At 30.9% G+C, this 26035-nt stretch overlaps 1 protein-coding gene across 1 annotated transcript in view; it reads right to left on the reverse strand.

Annotated features, from left to right (window-relative positions):
* LOC119668993 (galactokinase-like) overlaps nt 1-25102 on the reverse strand; it is a 33837-nt gene extending 8735 nt beyond the window's left edge. The window contains exons 1-7 of the mRNA XM_038078719.1: nt 25086-25102; nt 24724-25019; nt 24347-24492; nt 22420-22590; nt 21807-21932; nt 16209-16396; nt 185-297 (exon numbers count right to left, since the gene is read on the reverse strand). Of these exons, the coding sequence (XP_037934647.1) occupies nt 185-297; nt 16209-16396; nt 21807-21932; nt 22420-22590; nt 24347-24492; nt 24724-24894 (915 nt within the window). The 5' untranslated portion in view covers nt 24895-25019; nt 25086-25102. The remainder of the gene's footprint in view (nt 1-184; nt 298-16208; nt 16397-21806; nt 21933-22419; nt 22591-24346; nt 24493-24723; nt 25020-25085) is intronic.
* Between the last annotated feature and the right edge of the window lie 933 nt (nt 25103-26035).

Below are 26035 nucleotides of genomic sequence, written 5' to 3' on the forward strand. Positions count from 1 at the left end.
TTCGTGTTGAGTTATTTGCTTAGGTGTTGCCAATGCAACGTTCCCCGCAAGTTGGGTGAGATACTTTACTTCTTATATTTTACTTTATGTGTGAAAGACGTAATTAACGCAACTATGTGCCCAGATTTATATTTTGCAATAGGCAAAACATGGTTAGTGAAAAAATTTCTTCGCAAGGACTTGCCTTTTCAAAATTGTGCTCCCTCAATGCCGCAGCCGCGTCTTGCGTACGCTTGATTTCCGTAATGACGTGTCGTGCTCTTTTCAGCAATTCTTCCTCACCACTCCTTTCCAAAACTGCAAAATAGAAAGTAGAGAGTATATTTGAGTATGTTTTCGGTAAGTTGAAAGTATTAAATAGAAAATTAATTTTAATGAGCACATGTGACGTACGTTCGCAGTGCTTTCACCGTACTTTCATCCACTTTCTTCTGCAATAATTTCGCATTTTTAATTTGTTTTTAGTTTGCATGTTTGCAGTTAGTGGAAATAAGTTGCGAGGTGGTATGAGTGGTGTTACTTAGCGCTAATGTGCCATAATTGCTACTTTCAGTGGCATTAATGTGTTGATATGTGTAAGGTTGCATACAAATTGCAACTTCACACCTAATGATTTCCGGCTACGGTTTTTTCTTTTCTAATTATACGTTAATTATCGTAAAAGTTCTCAGACTAGAAAATCTTTAAAGAAATGTTTTCAAAGGCTTTTACAAATGTGCAATTGGCGTTTGTCTTGCTTGAAAAAAAGCAATGCGAAATATATAAAATGTTTGGAATTGGAACCATCTCTGAAATATTGGATTTATTTAGAATTTTGTTCCTAATATACAACGTAGTAACTTAATGGAACTTTAATTCACTGCTTGAATATAAGCTATTTGCTTTCAGATTTTAAAGTAAAATAATAACCCATACAGGATAAACTATTGTTGACAAATATCAATTAATAGCTTGCGATACTGACTTATTCAGTAATAACTTGGTATTGTTGATTTCAATTTAGTTTCTTAAGAATCCAAATCGGATGCAAATCAACCCAATGAATGTGTGGTATGTGTTCAAGGATGAAATAACATCTATATTATTCTTCACTATATATTAATCGGTACAAATTATACTCAACATGCAAAAAATTGTTACTACACATATCAGAAACACACCAGTAAAATAGTATAGTAAAATAGTAATTTATAAACGTGTGTTAAAACCATTGGTAAAACTTTTTTAAAATTTTTTTGTTAGTTTTTATAGCAATTTGAAAAATAATTGCTTTTATAAAATTTAAAAAATAAACAACTACAATGAAATTTCTCATAGCAGACAGTTCTTTAAACCGCACAGCTTCAATAGACGGACAAATTTCTTGAACTTAGCTTTTTCATTAATTTTTTCATACAAGTATAATTCCCATAACCGGACGCTCTAATAACAGGACGCAGATACTTCATTTTAAACCATTTCAATCAAGGAATCTCTCATAAACGGACAAAATTAAAAAAAAACACCAAATAAGTTTTTTTTAAATCTGCACTTTTCCATAATACAAACTTTATTTGTATTTGTGTAAAAAATGGTTAATTTTAGTAACCAATAATTAATTAAATATAATAATTAACAAATTTTTTTCAAACACAACGGCAGCAAACCAACGCCTTGATCAAGGGGTAATCCAAAATACTGAAATATTTTATGGGATCTTTCTTTTAAAATACTTTCTATGTAAAATTGAGGTGAGCCTCACAGATGTTGAACTCTATTAATGTACTTGAAGTTGTTTATTTCTTCAAAGTATCTTTTCACAAGAACAATTCAAAATTGCTTCCGTGAAGCAAGGTTTTCAAAAATTTATGAAAATCTTAGCGATATTGATCACGAAGATGACATTCTGCTCGCAATCTATGCTAAATTTCAGGAAGGACTCGATTTGGCCAATGATTTCGACAGTTTTCTCCAAATAGACAGAAAAATCTGCACTGAAGACAACAATGTTGAAATTTAATTTGAAAAACAATGCAATATTATGGAAATTATCTAATTATGGAGCATCTAATGAAGAAATAAGTGAACCCACATTATCGTACGTAAAACTTCAACTTCATTAAAAATATATTTTGTGATCTCTCGCATAAGCGCGCATCTCCCATAACCGGAAAAACATACTGCGACAGTGAGTGTCCGGTTAAGTACATAATTAATAAAATGCACAATTATTTTTCTCATTTTTTCTTGTATTTATCATTTAAAATACAGAACTTTTTAATTTAAAATGAGGGCATCTATGATTTAAAGGGGGTCAGCACTTTTAGGAGCCAAACAATTTATAATCAATAATGAATTTTTTTTACTGGTCGTACTGTAATAGGTAGGTAGATAATATTTCAATTATTTTTATTTAATTTTACTTAATGTTCATACATCAAAGCAGTTTCATAACCTTAATTCATATGAAATAAATATTCTGGAACAAGACATAAAGTTTAATTCAAAAAATTTTATCTTAAATACTCAAAGCAAAGTCTAAAATAACGTTAAAATTTAATAAATTTCTTTGAAGAAATAATTTTATCTTTTTATTTTTCCTGATCTCTTACTATTTTCACGATTCTGATTTATTATAATTAAGTACTCGTATACTTACTCCGCATAATTTTATACACTATCTGAGCAGGAATAATGAAATACAATACAATACAACCACAGTACCAAATTGAAAATTCAATTACCACAAATAAAGCCTGAAGATAAAATCGCAATTATGACATCCATTATTTGATAAAACTGGAATGGAAAAGAATATCCGGAGCGATACAAGCGAATTATTGAAGCGATTATCTACTGAAACTCATAGCCGCAGTAAAAATGGAATAAGATGAAATTACTTATGTACGAGTAAATATGAAAAGTTAATGGAAAGACGTTTGCTAAATTCAATTCAACTTCTATTTTTTATCCGCATTAGCACAACAGTTGCAACAGCAAGCGAAATATCAACAACATCGAAATGAAAAAGCAACAATTGCCCAAATGGCAAACACATTTCAATTGCAGCAATAAGTGAAGCCAGTGCCGTTAAAAGGATACTCATCCTTAAACATTGAAAATTAAAAAAAGCGGAAAAGTGCAACCTAGTAAAAAAATCTGCGCAAAAATGGCAAATCAAATATAAGAGTTCCGTTTATGCCTTTTTGCTATTGCATCTACAAGCCTTGCAAGGACGCATTGCATTTTGTTGACAGGATGCCAAAGGATTTCTCATAAACCAAAAGAAATACATTTCACTACAATAACAAAAGTAATTCGAATAATAGAAAAATCAAAGTTAAGTACAAAATATCGCAATCAAATAGTTTTTGTATAAAAAACTGTGTTGAATACGGATCAAGAATCGAGGAGTGCGAAGTTACGGCAGAAAAATGTAAAAAATACGTAATTCACTTTAGCTTTACATTTTACAGGGTGTTAAGGGTGACATGATGAATAAATTTAAAAAAAATTATTTTAATTGTGAAATTGATATTTACTTGAAATCCATTATATCTCGACAAAATACTATATAAACATTTAGAAGGAATAGGTCGATGTATGACTTACAACCTGTCAAAACAATCTTTTATCAAGAACCACAAAGATATTCTGAATTATGAATTGACATTTTGTATGTAGTTTCATATATGTTAAATTATCACACTATGAACGAAATACAATATCACAGATAGCAGTGATTAAGAAAGTACGGTAGTAAGGAAATTTGCAGACTTATAATAGTTATAATATCCCTTTAACGTTTAAACGGTTTAAAGCAAAAAAAAACACAGTACACAAGTTCATTCTTTTTTATAAGCCAAAATATATTACTAATTAAAAAAATGTTAACGAATCATATTTTTGTAATAGAGTAAGGAAAAACTAGCTACTTGATAGGAATAAGGAATAAATGAGTCCATTCAATTATTGCCGTTCTCGTCGTTCGTGAACGATTTGCTTAGTGACTATTATCCGATAATTTATCAACTCATGAAACGTAAATCGCAAAATTTACAATGTTAAAAACACTTCTTGAATTCAATTTCATAGTTTATATAGCATTAAAATCCAATTGTTCTAAAACGAAATACACAGGCTTTTGTATACTCTTCTTAGGCAAACTTTTCCATATTATAAAATTGTTAAGAAGAAAAACTATTAGCATTTGGGTTTACTTTAATCTGAACATTATACAATTAGCGATTTTGAATACTTCCAGTTTATACTGAACTATATTAAATATTCTGATAACAATTTTTTTATTATAGAAAATTTAAATATGCAATAATCAACATGAAATTTTAACTGAGACTTCTTGAGAATGATATGAACTATGAACGATTTAAAAAAAACCCAGATTTCTTTGAACTAAAAAAATGTCCGAATAAATTTACTTAAATAAATGAAATTAGCCAACACTGATATCAACCGCAAGAGCAGACCTGATGTAACTACTTAACAAACCTCTTCATCTATAATACTTCTAATAGTAACTCGTATTGACACGCATTATTTACTCTCGCTTAGATGTGTCGTTTATTCCACTAGATGTCAAGACCTGTTGTCCGGGTTCCTTCAGGTTGACAAACTTTACCTAGATATCTTTTAAGCCTCCTTAAATTCTGGGCTCTACCCCGAAAGGTCAAACTTTACCCAGATTTCTTTGAAGCCTCCTTAAATTCTAGACTCTACCCCTAAACTTTACCCAAATTTCTTTTAAACCTCCTTGATTTCTAAACCCTACCCCAAAAGTACGAACTTTACCCAGATTTCGTTAAAGCCTCTTTAAGTTCTGAACCCTACCCAGAAAGAACAAACTTTACTCAGATTTCTTTTAAACCTCCTTGAATTCTGGCACACTACCTCCAGAATCCTATTAAAACCAAAGTCATTGTAACTCAAAACATAGAGTAGATGAGTATTTTAATTTGACCGTAGTTTTTCTCTTAACCTATTTCCATAGCATTCCATTGCCACGCGCATGGCTCCTTCTTTTTGGGTTATGTGTATTTATTCTAATAATTATTAATCCTCCTTATATTCTTACGCTGTTTTCGATTTCTGGGACAAAATTTTATTTCATTGATACCTCACCAAACACGGGTTTGAAACTTTTACTTCAATCATTCCGTAGTAGTAGTTTTAGTGGGTTCAATTTATGGCTTTAGTCGTTACCCACCTACTGCAAAAATAAAACACTACCTTCTGAAATAACACACTGAGGGGTCATAGCTTCTCATAAGTATTTAGGATGTGTGCGAGTTAGGCTAAATTGCGTTCTAAATGAGGGAAATTCTAAATTGCCGATAACCTAGTGATGTGTCGATACGTATTGATAAATGGCTAAATGTGTGCAGTGCAAAAAATCTCTAAAAATCTCCCATTTGGTTTAGCATCAACTTAGCCTAACTCGCACACGTCCTTAATAACAAGCAAACTACAAAACCAACCTAAATTGAACCTAAATTCTCACTGTATTGCCAGTTGTGCTCAACTTTGTTCAAGAAACTCTTTACTTATGTGGGTGAACTTAAAAAAAATTAAAAAGCAATACTTTGAAGTAAAAAACCTATTTTGTTTATTTTCATTGACAGAAGTTTGAAAAAATTTGAAATAAAATTTTTACTTAATGCGAAGGACTACACTTTGTACTTCATTGCAAAAAATTTTACTGCAGTATGACAGTGTTGAATTTTTATGACAAAATTGTAATTTTATTATTATTAGAATATTTTCCAAAAATGAAATCTTATATAAAAGAAAACTTCAACTACAGATACAACAACAACAGCGACAACGACAGCGACAGCGACAATAACATTAACGCATTGTAAGGATATTGCCTAAGTTTCGCGAAAAAGTTTTTATATGCTCTTTATCATTGTAGAAAGTTCTGTGTTCTTTTAAAGTTTTTATTATTATTGTTATTATCATTAAGATTTTATTAGTTTATATTTGCCTTGCATACGGTTAGTTACTAGTGAAAATGCAGAAGTCAAACACATGCAAGGACGATGATGTAAGGATGCGCGGTTCATTTGTTCTGCATATTGAATGCATTAGTAAAGCAAATATAAAAATTTTTGCCACATTAACGGTTATGTGCCAACATATAAACAAAACGTAAAAAAGCCATTATCAAAATAACTTCAGGTGAAGACGCTTCCAGTACGAGGAATGCATTAAAAATTCAGATAGATGTGCAAATGTTTCTCACTAATAATATTTTTAGTGGCTGGTTATATTTTCAAGCACATAAAAAGTTTAGTAACAGATTAGCACTTCCGCAGTGAAAAACTGCATAAAATCTAACATAAAATACCAACGAATTGAAATGCTTTTTATGACAGAAAAGACAGATTTCAACTTGTCGAAAATATTTCATTTCAAAATTTTTGAAGTGCTCACTTCCAATTATTTGAATTTTATTGATGATTTTAAAAAATAAAATTTCAATCCTTGACTGATGGAAGGAATTTTGCTGTAGCAGCTCAATTTTGTGCGTATGTAAGTACGCAATCAATCAAATTGCATTGAATTCTGCTACCATTGCTGCCATTAAACGGAAATTGCAATAAGAAAATGTTTAATTAAAAAGATATTGTCCATAAACTGCTGATCTCAGCCGTTAGACAACATCCTGTAGAATTCAAAACTCAATATCCTTTAGGTAGGTAAAAAAACCAATTTGATTTCACATTTCTCTTAATTATAGATTGATGGTTGGGCATATTAGATCCAACCAGACGCATTAATAAATGAAAAAGTATCTAATATTAATGTTAAAAATATCGCTGTGTAAATTAATAAATGTGACGCCCAAAAATCTAAAGCAAAATCAAAATAAGCCTAGAAAAGGACGAAACAGATATTTTAGGACAACCTCGATGACCATCAATCAACACTATCCTCAAGATTTTTGGTCTAGATTGACTTTCTCGCCATACTATAAGCTGTAAAAACCGACGTTATTTTAGTTGCTTTTGATTTGCTCCTATGGTTCAAGTCAGCGATTATATATTTGGTGTATATAGGAGCATCACAATACATCATAATTCTTTCAGAATGAAACAGTTAGTATTCTATCAACACTTGTCATTTCAACCTAACCTAACCTTTTTCGCTTGTTATCTTCTAAGTGGAATTGACCGTTTTACGTTCCTGTAATGGTATCCGTTTAGTTGCCACATAACCAACCGTCCATTTGTTTCGAAATGGTTCGAGCGCGAACAACTTTATTAGATTTGGTTCATTTTGAAACATCCATACAGTGAACTGTTGGTTAAGTTCCGGCTCATGCGCATATATCCATCATTCGTCACCTGTTACAACCTTATACCTATATGTCTTTTGAAGCACCGCCATTGTACTTCTTGAGCATTTGTGTGCACCAATCGACACGAGTATTTTTTTGAGAAGCTCATTTTGTCAAATGATGGGAGATCTAATGTGAACAAACCTTTCTCATGGTTAAATGGTCGGAATGGACAATATATTTTATATATGCTAGTGAAACTAATATTGGTTCTCTCTATGAGCGAACTGCAACCATGATTGAAATCATTGTACCTGTATGTTTAGTTTATTATTGATTCAATCACCCCTAAGACACGTTTGTTGATTAAAAGTCGATTTACTTTTATTTAATAATTCAATGATGCACGTGAGCATCTACTTTATTTATTTTGATTACCAAAAAACGAAACTGCCTACCAGTGCGACGATCACAATATCACAAAAAGTAAATAGAAACAAAAAAAGCAAAAACAGCATCAGTCCATGCTTTCAACTGTCAATGCAAATAAAGGCTTGGATTCATTGTAATGACTTGCTAATTTTCATCCACATTTTATCGATACGTGCTCGAACAGTACCAGCAATTCGCAGTGGCGAAGGATGAAGCTTCATTGCCAAATGTGGAAGTAAGTTGATCGGGCCTCCATTTTATCGCGAACACTCAATTTACAAATCATTGTAAATAACACAATTAACGCTCTTTTGACAAAGAGTTTAAGGTAGGTTATGTTTAATAATGTCAAACTTTCGTATGGAAACGTCAAATGACGCCTGATAACAATCAGTGTTGTCTAGTTTCAGAAATAGTGAACATCGTAAAAATAATTATTCTCAATTACTTCTTACATTTACTATTAAACTCACTAAGTTATATACATAATTCAAAGAAACATTCACAACAATTTTACTTAAAAATTTTATTGCAAATTTACTGATTTTCAGCAATAAAGAGCGAATTAAAAAATAGAATCAAATTCAATTTACTTTTAAAAAAAAATAATTTAATTCTTTAAAACATTCCTAACTGTGAACAGACCCATAGCCAAAAATTTTCTTCAAGATCAGGCTTTCAGGAAAAATGCTGCTCCATCTATGCTTTTGTTGACTGATCAATGAATGAACAATATAGCTCTTTATTCATTTAAAGGGTCTGTTTTTTTTTACTTCAGCCAATCTCAATCCCTCCTGCTTTATTAAATTCCTTACCACAGTACTATTGGAAAATGATTCCTAACAAAATGGAACATTGACTTATTTTGTATTGAAGGAAGATATTCCGAGATAAGTTTATCAATAACTGACTTACTCTTCTCGGATTAGGAATGTGAATTTCTAACCCATACATAGGTATATACATATATAATTACTTTTTTCCTTGTAAAAACTAAACTCAAACTTCATTGACAAGAAGGAAGAGCATCATAAATTGCGCAGGATGTGCAAAAATTTGTCAACCAAACTGACTAAAATTCAAATTCAAATTTCTGAACTTTTTTTCGTTTTTCTATTGGAAATTTTGCACTTCTGTGTGTGTATATTTCTTGAGGCATTTATGCGCGCATTTGACCAGTTTTACCGGTAAATTGGCGATGCTGCATCATCTTTGAAGCAATGATAAAACTTCACTTCCGGTAGCATCATCACCTGTGCAGCGGAAGTTGGCTTTCCATTTGTGGTTCACAAAGTTGTAAGCACCGCAGAAAAACGAAATTTATCGCTCGAATGAATTCTGGTTACTGCAGTTTAAGGCGATTTTACTTTTAACTTTGAATCAAAAAAAAAAATAAATAAAATAAAATATTGATTTTGAGTTTTTTTACTTCCACTGTTTTTTACATGTTTTTTATTTTGAAAGTGACTAAAGTGACTAAATTCATGCAGCATTCGTGGACTAAATTTATTTCATGGTTTACCGCAAAATACTTAAATGAATGATGAAATAGTTTTTGATCTTTTTAAGAATTTTCTATTTTTATGTATTAACTTGGTAAAAAGTGCTGACATGTCTTTCGTTCCATGTCAATATGAAATGACATTTTCGTTGTCACACCTGAAGACCTCATAACTCTATCTATCGAAGATAAAATATCTCTGTTGACTGAGTTGGTTTGAAATCACATGAATGTTACTGCCGAATAATAAAACAAATATCTGAGAAGAAAGCATTCGTAATACAAAAAGGGAAGCTGGAAGGCGAACATCTCACAGCATCTGGTATTAGAGCTAACAACTCATGCTTGTCATCATCATCATTTTAATTTCTGGCACTCGTAAAGCTGTTTGCCATAATTGCCAAAGTGACAATGAGGATATTCAACAGAACGATGAAGTCAACGAAAACTGCGTCAAAAAATGGCAGGAACATAAAAAAAATTATCGCACCAAGCAACCAACCAACCAACCAACCAAAAGCTTAAATGAAAAATGTGGAGTATCTTCATAAGTGGCTTCACTAGAAAATATGCGCAATCAAATGATGTGAGATTGCACTTTTTGTGCTTGAATGCACAAGCAAAGCGGAAGTAAAAAGTGTGGAACAGAGTGCAGTGCAAACAGAAGTATCAAGTGCTTTGTTGATGACTACAGAATATTTAATATTTTTAAATTTAAATGCAGATTAAAGATTGTTTTGTACATGTTTAATTTTTCAACGCCATTTAAAAATTCAAGTAGACTTACAGAATTACAGGCCATGTAGGGCTTTAATTGTTGTGTTAAACTCTCCAGAAGTGTTTATGCAATGCAATATTCAAACTGCAGCAGAATTCACTGCAGTGAATTTTTTATTGTTATAAATTTTTATTTTAACTTTTATATACAAAAAACGATGATTGTAGTAAAAGTATACTTATGCGTCATTAATTCAAGTGTGAGTCATTTTTAGAAATTAAATCTATTTTGCCATTGTGTTATTTGGTCCTTAAAATTAATAGGTCTAATATCGTTCCTAATAAAAACATAAAAATTACATACCTTGTAAACAAAAAAAAAACGAGAATTTTATTTTTGAATTCCCGCGCTTATCCAATCGGCAATTTTTTTTATTTTCACGCTGGCACCACTATTATAGACATTCTGTCAAAGTTTAACGCATATCGTACGATTAGTTTTTGTTTGGCGTCTATACAAAGAAGTTGAAAATTTTTCGTGTGGCGATTTTTAGCTAAATTTCATTCAAAAAAAGCGTCGTTGTGTTGTAGCCAAAGAGATGATTTCCAACGCAGATAGTGAACCCACATTCATCGAACACCAGCATCATAACTGGTGAAGAGATATGGGTCTATAAATTTGACATGCCCACCAAGCAACTATCGACCGAATGGTGTTTCGAAGGTGAGTTGAGAGCGAAAAGAGAACACCAAAGTCGGTCCAAAATCAAGGTTATGCTGACTGTTTTCTTCGATATTCGTGGTGTGGTGCATTACGAATTCCTTCCGGACGATCAAACGGTCAATAAGGAGTATTATTTGGCCGTTATGCATCCTTTGCGTGAGGCCATTCGCAAAAAGAGCCCAGATTTATGAAAGGAAAACTTATGGATTTTGCACCACGATAACGCACCGGCTCTTACAGCGTTGGTTGTGTCGCAGTTTTTGGCCAAAAACTCCACCAATATCATGAACCAAGCACCATGTTCTCCAGATATGGCCCCGTGTGACTTTTTCCTCTTCCCCCGACTCAAATTGACATTGCGATGAATGCGTTTTGAGACCATAGAGGCCATAAGAGCGAATTCGCTGGGTGAACTAAAGATCATACCTTCGTCGGTCTATAAAACTTGTATGGAAAATTGGATCAACCGTTGGCATGAATGTATTGCCGCAGGAGGAGAGTATTTTGAAGACGATAATAAAGAAAATTCTTAAAAATTAAAATTTTGCGTTTTTTTTTTAAATTCTCGTTCTTTTTTAATTATAAGGTATTACTATGTTTATTCCCACATTCTGTTAGCCAATTTTAAGATAAATTAACTAAGGTTGAGAAGCGTCTTATTTCTATATATGAAAAAACAATCTTTCAACAGCTTGCTAGTGTAAGAGAATATGGATTTGTTTTTTAGAGACTATATATATAAAATGCAAAACCCATATCAGCTAATATTACGTAGGTTTAGCAGAAGCAAATATCAATTTCAAGAAATATTTTCAAATAAGTTGGTATTTCGAATTTTGAAAAATGCAAAATTGTTACTTAGAATGTTGTGCTTGCTATGCAACAAAAATTCTGCCATTGTACTGTTCTTCGCTGTACCGTTACTTTAAAAATATGATCGTACATTGCGTATTCCATAGTAAATAATTATATGTGCAAAACACTTCTAGCTGAACATTTTTGAATATTGTGTCGCGGAGAACAGTTTATTTGCAGAAATTGGTTTGCACCCTTACTGTAAATTTACTATTTATAAAAATATAAAATTATAAAAATATTTAATCTTACTAAGCTATAATACCGCGTGGTTCTAGTTTGTCTGATTACGAACAGAGAATCATCATGGGAATGCATAAAAACGGCTCCAAGATCGCCGAAATAGCGACTAGACTCAATCGGCATAGGAACTGTGTTTCCAGGTTCCTGAAAAACTCGGCGGAATACGGTACAGCTCCACGTAGTGGCCGGAAAACCAAAATCGATAACCGGTGCAAGCGCCGAATTCAACGCCTAGCAGTGGATGATTAGATGAGCAGCGAAGAAATAGGGGCCCATATGGCACTTCAAATCACAAGGAATAAAATTATTCACATTATTCACATTATTGTCTTTAGAGATGAAAAAAAATTTAATTTAGACGGCCCAGACAATTGCAAAAAATATTGGCGTGATTTACGACAGGATCGGGTATCCTGTAACAAGCAAGGTTTTGGTGGTGGGACTGTTACGATATGGGCTGCGTTCTGCTACAAAGGAAAGACCCCTGTATGCTTCATATCTACTCAAATGAATGCCAGCATGTATGTAGAGCTTCTGGACTCTGAGTTAGTGGAATTTGCCGGTAATTTATATGGTGATAATTGGACCTATCAGCAGGATAATGCATCAATTCACACTGCACAGGTAACAAAGTTCTTTTTTGGTGACAGAAAAATTCCCGTATACAAAAGGCCAGCATTGATTCCTGACTTAAATCTCATTGAAAATCTCTGGGGAACTCTTTCTGCCCGTGTTTTTAAAAATGGAAGACAGTTTGATACGGCACGAGACCTTAAATCGGTAATAGAACATGAGTGGGCTAAAATTGACATATCTGTTTTACATTCATTAGTCAATTCTATGCCAAATCGCCTCAATTTAGTTTTAAATTACAAAGGTTAAACTATTAATTATTAATATTAAAAAAAAATGAATTACATTAACATTTATTAAATTAAGAGACCAAAATAAAAAAATTATTTACTATGAAAGTAATCTTTAAATAAGTATTTTTATTATAAATTTAATTAAAATTTGGTACTTTCTTGTTTTTTTATTTCTTAAATCATATTATAAATAAAACCACATACCCAAAAAAAATTTTAAATATTTTAATTTTTTTTAATTTTGAAAAAATATGATGCACATATAATTATTTGTATGAGGTATTATTCACAGAGCTAAAAAATGAATTATTTAAGCAGTAAAAAGCTAAAATTTTAAACAGTCCATTTAAGCAGTCCATTTAAAAAAATTGATTATGAAAAAAAAATAATGAATGAATTCACTAACTCGTTTAGGAATTTTAACATTTGCTGTCTCTTGAAAATGGACTTCACGAAAATCCATTTAAAATTCCATGCTGACGGAATTACCATCTCTAATTAAAATTCTAACAAAAAGGATAGAAAACTTTAACTCGCTTCTTTCTTCGAAGTTGCCAAACACGAAAATGTTTCATAAATTATTAAAAAGTAATTAAGAAACTGAAATTTCTTGTTGCACTTTTTAGGACGAAGTCAGTTAAAAATTTATTTCAGAACAATTAGTGAAATTACTTCGAATATAGAATAACAGATATATTTTGCAGTTGTGGATACTCAAAAAATTTATATCAGTTATTTTTTTGATTTAGTTTGGCAAAATAATTACGCCAAATGAGAGTAATATTGCATTTGCACCAGACAGACATAGCCCCGGGCACATTGAACTATTGTGGATAAATAAATAAATATCTTTGAAAGCATTTCTGTTTGCACTTGGTATCTTGCTGTTTCAAAAGTATCTATAACAGAGTTACAGGCGTCAATGAAATGAATTTGAAAAGCGTGTGTCAACACATGTGAACGAAATTGTGTTTGTTAGTGTAAAGCAAACGCTGCAGGATAAATGACGCCACAATCAACTATGAAGAGTAATTATATGAAACGTACTTTTTCATACATCAAAATAAAGTAGACAAACTGAAAAGATACAAAAAACAGAAGTAGGATGGTGAAAGGTTATGTCGTTAGAAACATGCTTTGACATGTAACTCAGACGCCCACATGAAGCAACAAATTTTGTAAAAGAAAATCAGTGTCAAAAAATATAAACCATAAGAAAATTAGAAAAATATCCTAGAAAGCTTTTAGTAAAAAGTCAGAAAAATCGGAAAAAGAAAAACACCAAAAAGGCAAAGGATGGAAAAGGTATAAACAATTCAAAAGATTTAGCCAGCCTCCTTTTCTATTGGGACTAATACAAAAAAGGGGGTGACAGCATTTTAATTGTCTGCGTCACACAGTCAAAGTTAAGTTTTAAACCAAAAATTGAAATAAAACTTTTTACAAATGAAAATAAAATAAAAAAACTAAAGTAACAATATACAAAGTTCTCTGATCTACTACAATTTTTATATAGCTTGCGGCTTTTATAAAGCAACATAAAAATGTACTGTTGCTTCATATAAATTATTAAAGCTTTAAAGTCTCATAACAATGAATGCTGTTCACTCAATCGTTGATCTAATTGAAAAGTGTCAAAAAAAAAGGGAAACATTGACATTGATTTTTATAGATCTGGAAACAACATACAAAAGCAAAACATTATACTAAATTAAGCATATAGAACATATGTATGAAGCGAATACGCACGCCCAATTGACGTTATGAATCATGGATCTCTTCACAGCATACATCTAACACAAGATAGCATGCTACATTCTTTAATCCAATGACACTGTGCTGATACTAGTTTGATACTTTGGAATGGAAACTAAGCAACTGAAATCATATCTTAGTTATCAATAAAATACAAATAAATATAAAACCGAACGGATTATTTCTACTTATATTAATTGAAACATTGATCTGTATCTAAGAACAGCTATCCACAAATTAAAGTACCTCGTTTCAATTTTAAATGAAGAACTTAGTATAGATGATAAAGCAATTTGCAGAATAAGCGCATTATGGTTGTGTGTTGTGTAATAAAAATTTAAAAAAAAAAACCTGCAAAGCACAAATAGGATCTATCATGATTTATGATAATGAATTTTGAGCCACCCAATCTAAACATAACGCAAAGATGCTTTGCTAGTCATCAGGCACCGCTTAAACAACGTACGAGAGCAAGAAGGGTAATCGGGAGACCCATCCGCAGGGGACATTTTGAGCTAAATTTGAAGATGGCGCCAGTTCCTTATGCAATTTCATTATAAGAACACGATTTCTGTTGTAAAATTATGCTACTTGCTTTTAAAATACTCTTTATATTTTATTGTTAAGTTCAACAAAAATATAAATATTTATTTACACCTATAGGATTTTAACTAAAATGTTCAGGTCTATTATTAGAACCTTTTTTCATTTCTTTATCTTTGGTGTTGACATTTTCATTATTAGTTGTGGTTTAATTTTTATTACTTGTCCTCGGTATTCATTGCTGCGTAAAATATATTTCTGACAGAATAAAAACCAACCATACAATTGCACTATACATAAAAGAAAAACCAACAAATTTGCAACAACAACAATGCTGTTTTGCGTACTGTATGAATTTGTTTGTTTGCAAATACGCAGAACAGATGCATTGTGGTAGCCGTGCATCTTAACCCCTAATCATAATAATAGATTGCAATTAAATGAATATAAATTGAAATTTTGCTAGGTAATTATGGGTTTGCGGTGTTTCTATAAGTAGGCGAAGACGAAAGTAAATGTGCTTAGTAATGAGTGCATTTTCAATGTGTATATGATTCATTTAAATACTAAATGATGTTGTGGATTAGTTTTAGAATTTTTATCACCAAGATTTAGTGATTTTTTCAGACTTAACAATTACAAATTATCCTAAGTAATTTACTAATTAATTAATTAATTGAACATTAAAATAATTGAATTTAGTATATTTAAATCAATTAAATTAAAATTAACACTGCATTACAGAACAGATACTAAAATCGTTAGTTAAACAATTTACCTTTGAAAAGCTTCTTCAATCTCTTAAGATAATCTGTCAAGACAACTTTCCCTGTATCTTATTCAAAGTAAAAAAAAGATTTGAAAAACTCGATGTTTACGTAGATGTGTGTGTGTGTGTGTGTGTGTGGAAAATTGTCAAGAATTCACTTCAGGTCAACTTTATGCAACTTATAGGTAAGCAACAACAAGTTTAAATTGGTAGCATCACTTTACCGAAAGTGTGAGCGTTTTCTTAGACATCACCTCTTGGCACGTCTGAAGTGTTTTCACCACTTCAACAAGAAGCAAACAAGGCATTTTGCATATTTAGTACTTCACTGTGCATTGCCATGTACAAAAGCCAGTGAACACCAGAATTTAAGACAAAATGACAAACTCACACAATGAGAATCGTCTTAACTGCAGCACTTAAACGGCAGATGCAGTGGTAGTAGCAGTGGCACTGGCACTGGCACTGGCACTGGCACTGGCTCTAGCAAAGGTGGATGTAGATGTAGTAAATGCATTAATTACCTGACAAGCTGCTTTCTGTTGCGTCTCTATAGCTCTTCAGCGCCATTAACTCGAGTGCCTGCATGCATTGTGCGCGCCTTTTTGGATATTCACTCTTTGATAACTCATGCCGCACACCTGAATTACAAATTAGAACCACGAGGTCTTTTTCACTGGCAACAAATGGAATTTGGTATGTTTCCAACGATCTGCAATTAAAAGGATTAACAAAACTTATTTTAAATCAGCAACTGGTACTGCTGCTCAACCAAATCCAACGGTTCATTCTCTATAATTTGTATGCAATTTTGTAATGAAATAAAATTCAAATTGAATATAATGATGTGTCTGGGGATTACTATAAGCCCCCACATATACCAACCATATATGGAATAGAACAATGCATTAGTTTGCATATGAGCTGAGTATGATTGCAGAATGAAAGCCTCAAATATTTATACTCAGCGTTGGGAGTATGTGCGCTATCTGAAGTTGAAAAGTTGCACCTAGACAGCAAATGCAGCGCTAACGAAATAGTTACCAAATATTTTTTGCTTTCTGGTTTTTGTGCAGGCCATCTGCCATTTATATCAGTGTTTGAATTTTGAAAACAATAGTATCACTTGCTATTCTTTACCAAACCCACTATTTCAATTAAGCTTTTGCAACTGTAACTTTATACTATTGAATGTAAAATGTCCTTACCATTTGCTCCGGTAATCCTTGCTTTGTATGTGCATACCATTAGGCAAGGCAAGGCATTGTAAATTAAGTTTATTGTATGAAAATGATGAAGTGGGGTTAGATACCCCAGACAAACTTGGATGCCATTTGTAAAAGTAACCTTACTGCTCTTCCTTCACCTGAACTACTAAAATAATACTCGTAATTTGCCTACCAAGTGTCCATTTTTTATCAAAAAGCAAATAAACTATTGGAGTTTTTCAACTAATAAAACCTAAACTTTTTTGTACACACACTTGGTTTAACTGCATAATATGAATGGGAATGCATTATTTGCAACTGACGAAACTAATTAAATTAAATTTTATAAAGGAAAAAAAGATACATAATTCACATATTGAAACTAATGAGACATAATTAGCAGCTTTATATATGAGATTATTATTTAAGAGGAAACTACAGAAGTTGCTTTGTATGTATAAATACGTAGTTATTATTATGTATTAAAATTGTAGAAGGTTTAAACGTTACTTATACTTATTTTCACAAACTTTAAAATAAACTTAAAATAATAAATAATAAATAAAATAAGAACAATAACGGAGTTTGCAAAGTGTTTATAGCCTTATATACCTACTAAGACTATGAAAGATAACTACAACCTAAGTAGCCGCTTCAAAGCATAATTTTATTTCTTATAAATATCATTTCATAATATTTCTTAATAAGGAAATGTGTCAATAAGTTGAAGAATGATCAGCAGTTATAATAACACCTGTACGTTTTTCTAAATATCCTTGGCACTAGCAATCTAATATACAGGTTGTTTCGGGTTATAGTGTATTCTTTTCGGAGAAGACTATTTTGGCCCAGTAATAAAACCATCGATTGAAATAGAGCTTGTCTATTAATAATATTTACCAAGAAATAGGCCATATAAAAGACTTCACCCGAAAAAACATGTGGACAAAAAATCCCCTAGAGAAGCACAAAAGAACCAATCAGCTCAAGTTGTATAAAAATTTTAAATCCTTTATATATATTATATGCCTAACAAATGTTGTTAACATGAGTTCGGAAATTATGGTGACTCAAACTTAATATATTTTCACCCACATATAATTTGTGTATGTCCTCCATACTATTCTTTCTACTGCTACTTACTTCCAGTTTGCTGCTTGCATTTTTCATATGACTTCCACTATACAGTCGAGTCACCTATGGTAGAACTATCCTTGCGCAGATCTATTTCTTATCTGCACTATTCTTAAGGCATTATACACGCAAGACATTACATTTTTATGAATCTCATCACATTTTCTTCTATAGATATATCACAAACCTCCTAATTGTTTATTCTTCTACAGTCTCACTTACATCACGGTACGGGCCCTACATTATTAGTATAATTTTTTTGTTCAAAAATGTGTAATAGAGTCTAATCTGTAACTGTATTCCAGCACTTCTCTAAACATTCTTAAAATAGATTCCACAATGTGTTGTTACCAATCGACTGTTCTACCACCATTCGACGCTAGTACTACGTAAATACTCAAATTGTTCTGCATTCCATTAAATCTCCTTTAATAATAAACGATGTTTTTAAGTTATTTCGCAATTTTAATTTAGTCTTTAATGATGATCGATGTAGCATTATTGGCATTTGTTTTCAGACGTGATGTTAGTTCATATTACTCCTTACTCATCTTCAGAGCCGATATTTGTAAGTTGTAACTCTTTAAGACTACGTCTGTTTATAACAAAAAACTACATCAGCATTTTTTTGATATCCTAATTTATTTTGAGAGCAAATTGCATATATATTTATATATTATTCTGACGAAAATATTTAATAGGTTCAAATGTAAGGAACTACATATTACTGAAACGAGAGTATAAAGAGCGGATATATAATTCGGAACAAATAAATAAAAGTCACATAATATAAGGAATTCTAGCAAAAACAATACAAAGACAAATGCAATTACTTACTTATAATTAGATAGTGATAAAGTTCCTTCATAAATTTCTAAATATTTGTTCTAGTATTCTTTGACTTCACTACATATATAATATAAAAATTTAATTTAAAATATGTGCATCCTTTTTATGTACTCGTATTATATAAAAAATGCCATTGTAGTTTTTTGGAAAACTATAAGAAACTTGGAAGTTTGCTCGTTGCCAAAATAAATAAAAGAAATAATATCATCACAAATTTGCCTTTTTACGCCGCTGAATATTAAGTTCTCTCATGTTCCTGACATTTTGTGTATGGTGCAGCGGTTACGTCGTCAACATTGCAGAAATAAAATAGAATCAGGAACTGTTGCAAAAGTACTACATCGGCTCCCAACAAAGGCGAATTTGTTCAGAACATTTTTTATTTGTTTGACAGTTTTGGGTCGCGTGCAAATTTCTTTTCATAGTCGAGCTTCGTTTTATTTTATTCAAGTTTGCGTGACAAATTTAAAAATAAAAAGAATTTCTAATTCAATGTAATTTCTGCTCTAAAAAGGGACTTGAAAAATGATGGCAAGTGTTTGTTGCAGAAGTTCTGACAGAAAGGATATTATCATTGCTTTGCTCAATCAGAAAGCACCGAGTATAATATTCGCAGCTTTTTGCTTATAGTTTTTTAATATTTGGTGTATTCTGCTAAGGACAGGACTTTTTTTTCTATATACTCTTATATACATAGTATTTTGCATAACTATGAAAAATTTCTATTTAACTCGTATACAAAAGGTTCGATATTCATCGTAAACATAAACAATTTATAAGTCTCTAAAACAGAAAATATACTTCAATATCGTGTAATGTCATACTACTATACAAATATATTTTCAATAATTTTTTTATAATTATTATTTTTAATCCAATGAACCGTAGACCGGTAGACCGGTAGACCGTCATTAAACAATCATTATTTACTCTTTTATTATAAGAATTGGAGAAATCATTAATCATTGAATTCCAATCAATTTATATTTTAAGAAAATTTTTAAATTTGTGTGTATATGGGTGAATCTCCTACAAATCAGGACGGATTTTGGGAAAATCTAATTTCATAAAATTACAAGACCCGTATTTCAGGAAATAATTTTGATATTTTTTTCCGGATTTTGCAAACTGTCCAATTTTTAAAACAATGACGCATATACAGTGCACTCTTGGTATAACCAATGACAAATTTGTACTCACATTCTGATCCAATTTTGTCTTACACCTGATGATACTATTGGTTTGAAATAAACTTATATATTCTTTATCATTTACAACATAAACAGGATTTCCGAATACCATTTAGTTTCACTCTTCTCTATTGTAGGGAATAATTATATTATTATCTGCTCAAAGTTTGAAAGTGATCTACATGAAGAGAGTAACATATTCATCCTTTTTGAGTAACTATTCGGATACGAATTATATTCTTTATAGCAGATCGAAATATATTTTTATTTAAACTGAATTCCCTTCTATCTGCTATTATTTTCATTTAAGCAGTATAAATTTAATAACTCACACAATTTTGTACTTTAAGTAATTTTTCGTGGTCATTTTATAATTTGATACCCCTGTAAGCATCACCGTTTGTAACACCACCCTACTATCACCTACCCACTGGGCGATTTTTTTTTTAACACCCGCTACCTATAGGATAACAAATCACATCATGTGTAATATATTTGACCTGTCCCACAACTGAAAAGAAGCAATTTCTGAAGTTATCCCTTAATTTTTTCTTTTAATGCGAATCAACTTAATTTAGAATTTGGATGCAATCGAATAAAAGCAATTCGATGAAAACATTCATAACAGCCCAGCAATTGCCTAAAAAAGTAAATGTATCACATAGCCCATGAGTTTTTAATGCTTAACATTTTACCAGAATACCATATACCGAACTCCTAAATTCACTCTCTGAAGGTGATTCCATTAGACATTATTCTTCTGTGTTGTTACCCCCACAAAATTTTTGGGACTTACAGCATTTTTTTTCTTGGTAACAATTTTCTTAAAACTTACTCTCACTCTATTTACAACTGTTATGAGAACTTCCATACAGATTGGACTCCAAAAAAGAATTTCATATCAAAACAAAAAAATTTCCAGTATCTTATATATACAATATATCATTTCAATGTAATTATAGCGAAATGATTGTTAAAATATTATAACAAAATTGCCGACTAGACTCATATCATTGAATTTGAAAGAGTAGCTTTTTATTTGATTTATTGACAAATTTATTCAAATCCAAAACCCAGGACTTCTTTTGTTAGAATAACTAAGTTAAGCCTATTTAGATATGGTAAACCTTGAGTATATATTAAAAGTTTTTCTAAGTCTCTACTGATTTTAATACCAGCCAGATATGAAAATAAAGAAATATTTACTTAAGTTATTGGATTTTCATATCATGAGTTTGGGTCAGTTTGGTCATGTTGACGTAATTATGTCATACCAACTTCAAAATTTACAAACATAAACTTAGAACTTTAAAAAATAACTCACATTATTTCAACTCTATATATTGTATTATGTAAATTATATTATATTTACAATTATATATTGTAAAATCAATTATTTGAGACATACCCAGAGTATCCACACCCTATGTAAGGAGAATATGAAACATGGTTCCGCCTTTATTGACGACTTATTCTTTTCTTTTAAATGTATGGATAAGTGTTTGTTTTTTCTTTTGAATGCTAATTATTAACATAAAAAAATATTTTCTTAAAGTTACTCCATAAGCAATTTTGTCTTGAAATCATTTTCTCACGAAACCTCAATATTTTAAATGCTCCCTTAAGCTATGATTTTTTCAAAAGACCAAATATTATTCCCTTAAGATCTTCATATCAGATTTTCATGAATTTCTACGAATGATGATTTGTATTTCAAACATTTATTTTGAGTTAATCTTACCTGCAGTCCAATAGCAGAGCATGGTTCTTTTGGCCGCATACGGAAATAGTCTGGTCCATTATACCACAAGGCATTTCTACATAATTATGCTCGGCAGCTTGACAAATTAAAGCACGTTTTGCATTACTAAAGAATAAAAATTAATTTTTACAAAAAAAAAAACAAATGGCACAAATTTTAAAATAAAAATGGTTAAAATGGTTTTTTTATATACTTTTATTCTGGTTGTGGGACCTTCTTGTTAAATAATATGACTTCTATATTTTTTTGTGAAACTCTATATTTCGATTCTCGTCGAGAGTCATCATCAGGATTACGATCTATAAAAATAATTCTAACTATTTTTAATATAACTATTATAATTATTTAGTTATTAATTTTCATGATTAATAATGAATACATAACAAATGTTAAAAATTATTCTAATTATCTTTATAGATCATAATCCTGATGATGACTTTCAAGGAGAATCGACATATAGAGTTTAATAAAAAAATATTAAAGTTTTATTATTTAACATGAAGGGACCTACAGCCAGAATAAAAATATATAAAAAAACCATTAAAATAAAGACTTTAAAATTAAAAGAAGGCATTAAGTAATTTTAATTTACCTTTCAACTTTTCGTCCTGTTAAATGCTCCAAAAATGTCAACGTAGCTACCTCAAGTGATGCACTGGACGATAGACCAGATCCAATGGGTACGTTGCTCACAATGACTGCCTTAAAACCCTGAACCTTATTGCTGTAATAGTGTATAACTCCTTTGATGTAGTTTGCCCATCTGTAAAATTGAATTACACATTTTACCTAGATACACAGCAAACTACCTCACAGCATCACTGGTATTACGTAAATGTGATGGATTAATAAACACAGCGAGTGGCTGCACGAGAAGTGCTGCTACACAAATTTTAAAACGTCAAAGGTTAAGGTTAGTTTTTTTTCATAGGACTTTATATTGAAGTGAGATTTTAGCAGAGAAAACACTTCATTTTTATCAGTTCTGTTTCTGGCATCAGATAAACTGAGACTCTTAATTTGCGTATTTATATCATTGACTTCCTGTTTGCTATTTACTCAGTCACTACGGTTTTACCTTTGGTGGACAAATGTGCATTCATAAGAACTTTTTCAAAAATTTTAATATAAGTACACTTGAAAAAAATCAAGATGTGCGTATGTGAAAATTTGAATTAATTGTAGCATTTTTCCTATGAAGAACATTCTTTTATATAGACTGTTTGTGACCCAACAGAATTGCTGATCCCGCCAGTGTTCGTTTAAAAGCACTATACTTAGTCTTAATATTACTTACGATTATGTGAAATTTGTAAATCACTACTATAAAGATAAACAAAGCCATTTAACGATAATGGTTTTAAAAATTACAGCAGTAATATTATTGGGTTCTGATGTATGCCAAATATTAGTATTCCAAGTCATTATTCCAAATTTTTTATGAAATCACCCGTCATACAAAACTAATAAAGACAACACACAGCTGCTATATTACTCATTATTACTCAAATTGCTTGATCAGATCATTGCATTAATCTACGTTATTTTTTACGTTCACAAATCTAAAAATGAGCTTCTAATTTGGCAGGGTACGAGTTCGACTCTTGGTACTTGCAGTCTCAAAAAATTATTTACGAATAATTGAATATAGATAATTCCAATAATTCCAAGACCACTGATGATCGGTATTTGGCAATACTCGAAACAGCTGTATGGTCAGCCAAAAATTCAATTAATTAAAATAATATGAAAGAATTTTTGTTGTTGTAGTTCACTGCTTTTTGAAACCTCTTTAACAATTCTTAGAAATCCATATGATTGCCATAACACCTAATATTTCTTTTGCGGATTATTCTGCCTTATACAATAGCTATATATATACAGCTACATAAATAGCTATATATTATAATTTCGAATTATGGATTGCCAACATTATTCCCGATTTTGATATGATGTTTTTTTCAGTGTAACATAATTGTGCACCTTATCGAAATACAGTTATGCATAGTTTACCATTTAATAATTTTGTTACCAAATTTTCTACTGACTGCACAACAGACAAACTGAGTTCCGTTCTATGCAATCCCTATACAACAATTTCGCAAACAAAAGGACAAAGGAAAGGCAAACATTTGAAAAGGAACTCTTCAAAATGCAAATGTTCAGAAGGGCGAGCACTTATAAAAGGAAATAGCAATGCAGTGGCACTGAGTTTATGTGTCGCCCGGACACAAACTGACTTGTCCCCTCTTATCAGGTATACCCAGTTTGAAGCAATTTTTCCATCAGCAAAAAGCTGTAATTTCAAAATTAAACAAAGCAACTGAAATTATCAACATTTTCAACATAAATTGGAGCAAATATGTCCAATGTGAATAGAAAAGAAGAGCTATTTCAGTTGTTAAGTCCCTAGAAATAATGAGAACTGAGCAAAGCAATTATGGAAGAAATTAAAATTTAAGTACTTTAAATTGAACTTGAAAATACTTTAAGTTACTTAAAGTTTTTATTTAACTTACTTAGTCTTGCCAGGCTCCATATTCGTCAAACTGAATTTGGCACGAGCTGTCTCCTTGTTTTCTTCGCAACTGGCACTACATGTAATTATATCAGCCTCGTCGCCAGGACAACGGCTGCCTACAATGAGCGTCACCATCGGCAAAGCCTTCATCATTTTTTGTGGAGCGCATCAAATGTATATGGAAAAATAAATAAAATAAAAAAATAAATAAAATAAAAAAATAAATAAATTTAATTGACATAAATACTAATTTTCTTTCATCTGGAGTTTTCGCAATGACAGTAAAATTTTATGTTGTTAATTAGTGGAACAAATTGTGCACACCAAGTGCTAAACCGAACTGTCTCCTCTAATTACTTGTATACATTTACTTACCATAGGTAACACAAATCCATCATTGTAGTCAATATGTTCGCCAATCAAATTTACTCGTCCTGGTGCACAACAACCCAATTCTGGCTCTGAGCCAAAATTTTGACGAAATGTATCCTTTGCAATTTGTAAAATTTCTTCAAAATTTGGCAATTTTGTAAGTTGAGTAGTCATTTTTCTTTCGGCGATGTTCTCGGTTTACTTGTCCTGCGACTATTTGTGTTGATAGATGAAATGTTGTAGACAGTAATTGGCTGGAATTTTGACAGTAATAATAGTAGCGGCAGAAATGTCGATTGCTGAAAAATATGAGGAATTATGTTGCAATTTAACTAAATTTTTTCCTATTTTCATGGTAACATCACCTTTGAATTTCGTAAATAATTGGTTCACATTTAATATATGCAGGTTATTAGGAAATATATTCTTAAATATTATTTGGATAATTAATTATTGCATATAAGAATATTAAAAAATAAATATTTTCAAACTCTTCAGATACATTTAGCAATAATAATAGAGAAGCTTTAAGCAACTTTCAACAACGGTTAAAACATATGATAATTTGATGACAATATATATATGGTACATTGTCAACTAATTAAATACAAGTATAGGGTGCTTGAGATATATTTCTCGTAAATTCCTAATCTGATTTTTTCGGCCAAGAAGGAATAATTATAGTATGAGTTAAGGTACTTTTGTCGATATTTACCGTCAAAAAAATGTTCAACCGAAAAAATTATTGAGTCAAATATCTCCAAAACTGTTTTTTAAAATATTTTATATAATGTGTTTATGGGTATAATGAATTTCTAAATGAGTTTAGAAGGTGTTTTAATGATATTTAATTAAAATTTTAATATACTAATAAAATTTCACATATATTTTGTGTCTAAAGGAAAAAAATTAACAGTGATATTCACGATCTTAAGTAAGGAGCTCAGCAAATCGGAAACACCAGCACACAATTCGAATACATGTATTTTTTTGGTGCTTTATGCTACTTATAATTACTCGAGATCGTGAATACCACTTAGATTTAAAAAGTCCTTTTTGAAATTAAATTTATTTTAAGTAAGTGCAATAATTAAGTAATTGTGACAATAATAATAAAGCTAAAAACGACGTAACCTTTAAAACCAATAACTCCGTTAAATTTTTCTATAAATGAATGATCTACAGTTATTACAAAAGTGTATATATTTCAATAAAAGTACATTTAAATCGTATAAGTAAGAATTAATTTCACTTTTTAAAAATACCGTAAAAATAAATAAAATTCACAAAAAGAAATTTGGTTTTGAAGTGAAGT

Source organism: Teleopsis dalmanni, chromosome 1, assembly GCF_002237135.1.
Source record: "Teleopsis dalmanni isolate 2A chromosome 1, ASM223713v2, whole genome shotgun sequence".
Taxonomy (NCBI): Eukaryota; Metazoa; Arthropoda; class Insecta; order Diptera; family Diopsidae; genus Teleopsis; species Teleopsis dalmanni.